Below are 10039 nucleotides of genomic sequence, written 5' to 3'. Positions count from 1 at the left end.
ATACTCCAAGAGGGAAACAGTACAACATTTTTATGCAAATAAGGTGCACATTTTTTTACGTTTGTTTGCCAGTCATGCAACCCTCTCATGCACTGGTTTTCTATATGTGCTATGCGCATTATATATGTGTATGTGTTCTATTTGTGTGGCCTCATTATATATAAAAAATACCATAAGCTTCCTGCCTCAAGCAGTTTTAATTCGAAATAATGAAAGAGATGTGGGTGTATTGGTATGCTGAGCATGTGGGATTGATAACACCAGCAGTGTTGCACTCCTCAGCTCCAGGGAAAACATTCACACCCAAATCCACAGTATCAGAATCCCCAGACTCCACATCCAGCCTAGGTACCAACTCTTAACACAAATAGGTCTATAGTCCTTTACCTAGTCTTACCTGAGATGTAAAATGACCTGAAAACCTTGAGTTTCTTTCAACCCTTTTCATGGCATGAATGGACATTTATTTGTGTGTTTGTTTCACTCCAGAAAAATATCCACTGTAATGATAGGGTGGTGTCCCTGACCCCTTGGTAATATTACAGTATATACATCGTATTACATTTCCAAAATCTAAAACTTTCTGAAATGCCAAACAGTCCTAACCATTGGAGTTTGAGATAGGAGATTGTCGAGGCATGTGTTTGAGGTATACATCTCAAAATCTTAACTGTAGGCATCACTGGATGATCGAATTGTAGGGTATTTTAGTTCTCTGCTTTACGTTACTGTTATTGGTGCCATTGCGTCAATGCTGATTCATAGGTATGATACACACAAGAGGATGAAACACTGCTCGGTCCTGCACCAGCTTCACATCCATTGTTATGCTTGAGCCTACTGCTGGCACCACTGTGCCAACCCATCTCATTGGGGATCTTCATCTTTTCAGGTGACCCTCCACTTTACCAAGCATGATGTAGTTCACCAGGGACTGAGCCCTCAGGATAATATGTTCAAAATGCCTGTTGCTGGGAGTTGTGTGCCGTGGAGTTAGTTCTGACTCATAGCATCCCTGTATAGTGTTTCTGAGGCTATAAATCTTCCTTGGAGCAGAAAACCTTATCTTTAAAAGCTCCCACAGAGAGACTGGTAAATTTGAACTACTGACCTTGTGGTTTGCAACCCAGCTTGTTATCCACCATGCTACCAGGGTTCCTTTGGCTGAAGTATGAAAGACGAGAAGTCTAGCCATCCTGGTTTCCAAGGAGCACTCTGGCTGTACTTCTTCCAACACAGATTTGTTTGTTCTTCTGGCAGTCCATGGTACTTTCAATATTCCTCTTTAACACCATAACTCTCTTCTTGATAGTATCCTTCATTTTCCAAATTCACTATACTATGTGTAGGATACGCACTGCAATTCTAACCACAGGGTTGGCAGTTCAGACCCACCAGCCATTGGTAAAAGATGAGGGTTTTGCTCCTATAAAGATTTACAGCCTCAGAAATCCTATACAGGATCATTAAGAGTTGGAAATGACTTGATGATAGTGAATTTACTTGTATGTATGTAAAACTCCACTGCTGAGTCAGTTCTGACTCATGGTGAACCCATGTGTAGCAGTGCACCATAGGGTTTGCAATGGCTGATTTTTCTGAAGTAGATCACCAGGCCTTTCTTCTGACTCACACCTCCAGCCTTTTGTTTACCCACTGCCATTGAGTTGATTCCCATTCGTAGTGACCCTGCAGGACAAGGCAAGCTATCTTTACAGGAGCAGATGGCCTCATCTTTCTCCCACCAAGGAAGGCAGGTTCTGAGTTTGAACGGCTGACCTTTCAGTTAGTAATCTAATGAGTAACCCACCAGGGCTCAGTAGGTAAATATGTTAACCACACGCTATTGTTATAACTGGAGTCCTGGTGTGACACTGTAGGATAAGCAATGGACCACAAGGTCAGTGGGTCAAAACTCACCAGCCACTCCTTGGAAACCCTATACAGGGTCACTATAAGTCAAAACCGACTTGACAGTATTTAACAACAACAATGACTATAACCAGAAAACAAATGATGTCGCATTTCTAAAGCACTTTCTGGTAGTCCCACTGATCGTGTTTAGGACAGACCCACCTTACCCCTTTGCTCAGCCTCTGGAGTGTGAGAGGTTCTCCCCCTGACACCAGGGACCTGAGACTGCTACCTTGTTTTCTGGTTCCTCCCAGAATGCTTCCAGCTAAGGCAGAGTCGCAGCTCAAGGGAGGTCCGGTGCTGTTCATTCTTTCACTTCCCAATGGGGGTTTCACACTTAGCTGGCTTGTTGCCCAGGACACTTCCTGCTTCCTCTCCAAGCAGCATTTCTGAAGCTTCTCTTCCCATCCTTCCCTGACAGTGTATTTAAAGGATGGGAACAGCAAGTTCTGTCCAGGACCTGCCACACTGGGGTTCTGGGATGGAGCCTTCCCCCACTGTTACTGTTAGCTGCCATTTAGTCAACTCCAGCTCAGAGTGACTTGATTTGCAACAAAGCATGAACTGGTCTTGTGTCTGTCTCTCAATTGCCAGCATGTCCAAACCTGTCACTGAGGCTGTTTTACAAATCTACCTCACCAAGGGTCTCCTTTACCTCCCCTGGCACTGTTCTCCTCCAGTGATTGATCCCTCCTGGATGATGTGGCCAGGATCCTCTGGGTGTTTTGTGTTGTGGTTTCTATGTCAAACAGTGCTCTGTGATGATCCACAAGGTTTTCACGGACAAATTTTCAAAAGCACATTGCCAGGCTTTTCTTCCTTTAGTCTAGAAGCTTTGGTAAAATCTATCCACCATGGGTTACCCTGCTGGCATTTGAAATACCAGTGTCATAGCAGCAAACTAGTCACCACAGTAAATTAAACTTATGGAAGGATGATGACTTCCCCCACTAGGAGAAGGAAAAAACAACAGTGAGATCTCTGACTACAATCCCACCAGCCAGGGCCCCTCATGAATCTCCCTTAATCTGTTCAGCTCACTGCACCCTCTCCTCAGAAGTCCACCAAGCCTGGAACAGCATCATGCCTATAAATAAACCCGCAGTGTTTTGCTTGTCCTTCACTTTGGGCAAAGATACACATGAGGAAACTGGACAGTGTGAGTGTGGGTCTACATCTGTCACAATAACACCGCTCCTGGACCTTGTGGTCCTTACCTGAGTCATGTTTTTCTGTCTTCTCAGGCCAGAGAGCCTGTTAAGGCCTCTATGACAGGACTTTCTCCAGGGCATACACCAACCTCAGAGATAGAAATTATGAACTCGTCTCTTTCCATTCCTCTCCACCAAACACCCAGAGTGCACACTTCTGCCTGGAGGCCTAGCCCACTGACATCACAGAACACTCTGGGATCAGCTCTGAAAGGTTACAAAGTTGATAGGACCCCTACAGAGCAGAACTCAGAAGAACAGCCTCCCTCCTCCAGTTCCGAGCTCAGTCAGACCCAGGGAGAGAGGCATAGCAGCCAGACATACCAGCCAACCTGCTCTGGCTTGCTACATTGTCTGTGCTAACTGCCATAGTATTTTTAGGCATATTGTCTCTTTTTAAAAAGCTCTTTTGAAATAGGTATTATGAGTCCCAATTTGGAAATGAGTAAATGGCGCCCAAAGAGATGACATGGCTTGCTGAAAGTCACATTTAGATATGTACGTGAGGCAGTGAGGGTTAGAGCCCTGTCTAGGCTGACCCTGAGGCCTGCACCACTACACTAGACCATATGTGCATCTCACATCTGGTCTCAAATGCTCAAGCACCTGTCATGCAAATGAGAAACAGGTAGAGAGCAGCTGAATTCCTAGGACAGACTCGGATTCCACAGGTGCAGGCCTCTTCCTAACACCTATATGCCTCTCAGGCCTCACCTGGGGTCCTCTGGGTGTTTTGTGTTGTGGTTTCTATATCTGGCGTACTTTTTGTATTGCTTGTTTCCCGAATTATTTAAGTTTCTATGACCAAGAAGACAGAACATACATCACTCCTATCTCAAGATTCTTGTGAATTGAGCTGGCAAGGAAGTGAGCATAAATCCTAATTGGGGGGTGATGACCCCATGGAGAATGTGGATGCTTACAGCATGCACTGTCCTTCCCTCCAGCCTTCTGTGTCTGTGCGATGTTTATAGAGCCTTCATTAACTGAGAGCTACATTAGATAAGGGGTCGATTGTAACATCAGAGTCAGATAAATACAAGTGGAGGACACTGAGGCTAACTGCGGCAAGAGCCTGGGACTCATCGGGGCCAGCTGCCTCCAGAGCAGTGTACCAGTGGAACAGAACGATGCAGAGCTGCTCCCCAAGGGCTCCTCCCTATACCTGCTGACCCACCACTGGTCCCCCATTCTGAAGTCTTTAGCCTGGCTACAGCACCTTCCCAAGATGTGCCCTGGAGCTCTGAGGGTGTCCCTGTCCTTGATCTCTCTCCTGGCCTGCTCTGTGCAAGCAAAGCCACTGGAGACCTGGGGCCACGCGTCTGCTGGAGGCAATACCCACAGCTTGCTCGGGGACCCCCAGGCAGACCAGGATGAGGGCGCCTTCGACCTGAAGATGTTTCTGGAGAACATGAAGGTGGATTTCCTGCGCAGCCTCAACCTGAGTGGCATCCCTTCCCAAAACAAAAGCAGAGTGGATCCCCCACAGTACATGATCGACCTCTACAACAGATACACCGCTGACAAGTCGTCCACCCCAGCGTCCAACATCGTGCGCAGCTTCAGTGTGGAAGGTAGTGTCGGCTCTTCTTGGGGGGGCCTGGGGAGGGGCTCAGGGGTCCACAGGGGCACTATCCAATATGGTGGCCACTAGCCACACAAGACTATTTAGGTTTGAACTTAAGTTAAATAAAATTAAAATTTGTGTTCCTTCATTGTACTACAGTTCAAGTGTTCAGTGGTCATGTATGGCTTGTGGTTACTGTACAGGACAGTGTGGATTATGAAACATGGTCATCTCTGCAGAGAGCTCTGCGGGATGGTACTGCTGTGAGCTTTCTCCTTCCTAGAGCCCCCTGCCATTGTTAACACAGCAGGTGCTCAGGGAATGCTAGCCCTTTTTTAGGTCCCTTCCTTCCTCTTCCTCCTTCCCCCTCCTTCTCTTTTCTCCTTCTTCCCTCTATAACTCTAAGTAAACACCCCTGCCTCCCTCTATCCTTCCCTTCTGTGTCATTCCTACTTAGAAACAGAAATTTGTTCAGCCCTCAATTAACTGGTGTGTTTTCAGACTTTGGAAGAATCTTGACTTCTCTCTTATTAAAAGGCTTATAAATTCAGATAAAATCCTTTCAGAGAAAAATTTTAGAGCACTTAAGCATTTTAAAAATAATTTGCCTGATTTTGGGGGACTGTTGTTGTTAAGAGTCATCAAGTCGGTTCTGACTCATAGTGACTCTGTATAGAGTTGCTGAGGTGTGGCTGGTGAGTTTGAACTGCTGATCTTGCTGTTCAAACTGACCTTGAGGTCCAGGGCTTATCCTGTAGTGCCACACCAGGACTTTAGATGGGGGTAGGGAGGTAGGGGGAGAGCAGGGAGGGAGAGACTAGAAGATGACAAACACACAGAATCCATATTTGTTATATCACCCTCACAAAGCTGAAATGATTTCCTGAAGGAGGGTTCTCAGACTTGTAGATGCTGAAGGAGCTTGCCCAAGGTCACATCCTAGTTAAATGACTGGATTCTGACCCAGGCCCACCTGTCTATACTCTGCCGAGTCTCCCTCTTTGCTGTCAGGAATCCAGAGCCTTGTTCTTCTCAACACCTACTGAGTTTTCACTCCACTAATTTTCAGCCCTCAAAGCATGTGCTTTCTCTAGCAGATGATGTCATCACAATATAGGCCTAGGGATCAGGTTTTCTAATTGTTCAGAAGAAGAAGAAAAGTCTACAGGTCCATTAAGTGCTGATAACACAGAGAGCACATCTGTGACCTCTACTGGGCTCTTTGTTGGGCATGAATCCTTAAATCCCATAATTCTGGGAGTGCAGCCTTTTGGAGCCACCTAGTGGTAATAAGGGCATATGTGTAAATCTGGGAAGCATAGATCAGACCCTAGTACAGTCTGGGCCAGCATTCTTTTGGTTATATACTCAGTTTCCCACCAAGACACCAGGGTGCCAATCAGGGAAAGTGGAGCTTGTTTCCAGCTGCCATCTGAAAACCACTTTCCAGTACTTGCCAAAGCAAAGGAACTTCGGGTCATTAATATACCCATTTTAACGATGTACCCACATTAATGACCCACTTACATTACTCAAATAGTGAAAAGCTCTATGTGGTGCTTAAATGGTGCATCAACTCTAAATAACAGGCCACATGCCAACCTGGGAAGGAGAAAGGGGAGGAGACATTGAGTTTTGCTATAAGCCAAGTATAGGGCTGGTTAAGTCTTATGTGCCATCTCGATGGAGACTTACACAAACCTGTGAGGTAAGTCAAATGAGCCTGCTTTACAGATAAACGGATACTAAGAAAAATTAAAGGTCATAAATCTTCTCCAAGGTCATAGTCTGGTAAGAAGCAGAGTCAGGATTGACCCTTCAGTCATCAGACACCAAAGCATGTCGAGTTTTCACGACAGCTCACAGTCTCCTACTCATGTTGGCACATAGCAAATGTCTGGTATATAGGACTTCTCCACAGAGTGTGCTAATGCTGTGTCTCCACAGGAGAAGTGGGGGGTAGAGAGAATATAGGGATAAAGGGGAAGTTCAAGTTTTGCCTGAAATGACAAAGTAGTTGAGGTCAATATATTTTTTCCTGAAAACATGAACAAATCATTGATAGTTAAGAAATCAAATAGTTGAGAAATCCGGATAATTTCTCAACTATTGCAGATGCTGAAATATTTAACTTTGTCTTAGTATCGGAATTTCAAAGCCTCCTCCCAGGAGCTCTGCTTTAAAATCATAATCTCAGGATCTTCATTCTAGGGTTGACAGTGTGGTTTTCTGTTGTTCTTGTGTGTGTGTGTTTAACCAAGGATACTTACTAGTTTAATGAAGATATTTTTCAGTTAAATGTTCTGAATTCCAATTCCTCTGATTGTAAAACTGAAGTAGTGATTAGATCCTCCCAAGGCTGGTATGAGGATCAAAGTGAAGTATTTTATGTAAAGCTCCATATATATTGCCTGGCACATAGTAGATGTTCAATAATCAGAAGGAGTTGTTGACACTCATTCAAGACATCTCCCATTTGTGTTTTTCTTTGGAAGACCTTTAGTGTGTCTTTCAAATACTTGTCCAAGTTAAGGACTTAAGTGAAACAAATAGAAACATAATAGAATCCAAAAAGAATGTGGATTTTCATTCATGCAAAACACAAAAATCACTTTGCTGTCACAGAAATGTACTCCCCCAGGATATGCCCATGTCACCATGTGTTTGCATTTCAGATGTTATCTCTGTAACTGCCACGGAAGACTTCCCTTTTCAGAAGCACATCTTACTCTTCAACGTCTCCATCCCCAGGCATGAACTGATCACCAGGGCTGAGCTCCAGCTCTATATCTCCTGTCAAAACCACAAGGAATCCTCTCATGAGCTCAAAGGTAGCATGGCCATTTATGATGTTCTTGATGGAGCAGATTACTGGGATTGTTCCGCAGGGACCAAGACATTCCTGGTGTCCCAGAATATTCACGATGAGGGCTGGGAGACCTTTGAGGTCTCCAGTGCAGTAAAGCGGTGGGTCAGGACAGACTCCACCAAGAGCAAAAATAAGCTGGAAGTGATTGTGGAGAGTCACAGGAAGGGATGTGACAAGCTAGACATCAGTGTCCCCCCAGGTTCCAAAAACCTGCCCTTCTTCGTTGTCTTCTCCAATGATCGCAGCAATGGGACTAAAGAGACTAGGCTGGAGCTCAGGGAGATGATCAGCCATGAACAGGAGACTGTGCTTAAGACGTTGTCCAAGAACAGCCCAGTAGAAGGAAGCAAGGGCAAAGAGGAAGAAATGGACAGTCATGTGGCCTCGGGCTCTTCTTTAACCAGACGGAAAAGGAGCACTGGAACCAGCAACCACTGTCAGAAGACCTCGCTGCGGGTGAACTTTGAGGATATTGGTTGGGACAGCTGGATCATTGCACCCAAAGAGTATGATGCATATGAGTGTAAAGGCGGTTGTTTCTTTCCCCTTGCTGATGATGTGACCCCAACAAAGCATGCCATTGTGCAGACCTTGGTTCATCTCAAGTTCCCCATGAAGGTTGGGAAGGCCTGCTGTGTACCTACCAAACTGAGCCCTATCTCCATCCTCTATAAGGATGACATGGGGGTCCCCACCCTGAAATACCACTATGAAGGGATGAGTGTGGCAGAGTGTGGCTGCAGGTAGTGGTGTCTGCCCATGCCATGAAGCATTCTAGAAGGGTGTTGATGGGGATGGGGTAGGGGGAAACAGCGATGGAGAAGGGGTTCCTAGTGAGAGGTCCTGGATACTGATAAGGACTAAGTCAAACTGCATGTCCCTGGAGAAGGAAAAAGTGTCCCTCACCCAAAGCACACACCACTGTTTCAAATGCCAGTGGAGAAAATGGCAAGCATGTGGGGGGTTTGAGGAGAAAAGGAAAGCCTTGGTGAAAGGGGAAAAAAAAATTTTTTTAAGTGGGGGTGTGGACGAGAGAAAACATTCTAGAGTCAGCAGAAAATTTAGCAAAAATGTGCCAGAGGAGAATAACTGATAGTGTACATACATAGATTTAAGGATATTAAAGAAGTTGAGGAGGAATGGGGTTTATTCCTCAGAGAGAAAAGGGAAAAGAAATGAGTAGCTGCTCTAATCACATCATTTCTCCTATTTCCCACAACCCAATGAAATTGCCTTTGTGACCTCCAGTGTTACAGATACAGAAGCCAAGATTCAGAAAAGTGAAATAGTACCATCCTATGACATCATTCCAAGCCAGGTTTTCTGGACTCCCAAGCCCAGAGCCTGCTCAGTGTACCATCACATAAATAAAAAATAAAGCATGCCGCTTTATTGCCAAAGAACAATTTAGCATTTAGAGACAGGAGTCTTGAGGTGACTGGACTACTTGGGAATACTACCTGGGAATACTCAGTGCCTGTGCTAATTAGGAAGCTAAATATTTTTCATATTATTCCTGAGTCACTGAAAACTACCACAAGCATGAACTACAAGATGAAGGGAGTCCAGAACCTCAGCCTTCTAATCCAGTGTACACTGTGGCTGTAGCGACACTGACTAATGGCTCATACGGGCTCCCCTGAGACCCAGGTGATATTCAATGTTTATGGGCTTGATGGAAGGGACCACAATTTATCCTGAGGGATGGGTAACCTTCAAGGGACACTTCTAAAGCTTCTTATCCAGCCTAACAAGATCAACCAGCAAAGGTACCCTGGAAACTCCCCTCTGTAAGGACTCTATGGGGATATAGGCACTGGGTTGGGAGTTGTTGGAATAAACATGTGGAAGGCATCTTGCTCTTGCTTTGGTATTTGAATTATACCTATTTTTTATTCCTTTGTGACATGTAAACTCAAGTGATAAGATGTCTAGCCTTCCTGAGTGAGGGCTCTCTGGCCTCCAAAGACATCCCATCCTGACTGGTTGCAGTCTATTCTACTGTAGTTTCTTGAGCAAGTCATTTAAAATGTTTTGCCTCAGCTTAGGCCATGGAGCCAGGCTGTGCCCCTACATGGACCCCAAAGGAGGGCAGTGCTGCTGCTTCTGTGTTTCATCCTCCCCTCTGACTCTGTGGCCATACATAGAATGAAGTGAAATGAGGAAGATTCTGGAAGGAGTGAAGACTCCTTCCCAAGGCCTTCTGGTTTCTAACCAGAGCACAGGCTAAAGGAGACTTGGGGAGACAGGCCTATTTCCACTGACTGAAGCTCCCAGTATGTCTGTATATAGATAGATATATGTGTGTGTGTTGCTGTTGTTAAGTGTCATTGAATCAGTTCTGACTCACAGTTACCCAGTAACAGGGCTTCTGAGGAGTGGCTACTGGGTTCGAGCAGTTGACCTTACAGTTTAACAGTCCAGTGCTTACCCTACAGTGCCACACTATGACTCCTATATTTATATAATATTATATGT

At 45.2% G+C, this 10039-nt stretch overlaps 2 protein-coding genes across 2 annotated transcripts in view; both read left to right on the top strand.

Moving 5' to 3' along the window:
* The window catches only part of GDF10 (growth differentiation factor 10), a 56686-nt gene that overhangs the window by 45441 nt on the left and 1206 nt on the right, over nt 1–10039 (top strand). The gene's annotated exons all lie outside the window — the stretch shown is intronic.
* Nucleotides 4354–8308, top strand: GDF2 (growth differentiation factor 2). Its single transcript, XM_006876149.1, has 2 exons — nt 4354–4699; nt 7368–8308. The coding sequence occupies exons 1-2, from the start codon at nt 4354–4356 to the stop codon at nt 8306–8308; spliced, it is 1287 nt and encodes a 428-aa protein (XP_006876211.1).

Source organism: Chrysochloris asiatica, unplaced genomic scaffold (genome assembly GCF_000296735.1).
Source record: "Chrysochloris asiatica unplaced genomic scaffold, ChrAsi1.0 scaffold00357, whole genome shotgun sequence".
In the NCBI taxonomy this organism is placed as follows: domain Eukaryota; kingdom Metazoa; phylum Chordata; class Mammalia; order Afrosoricida; family Chrysochloridae; genus Chrysochloris; species Chrysochloris asiatica.
Note: the sequence above shows the minus strand (reverse complement) of the source record. Positions and strands in the feature narration are given on the sequence as shown.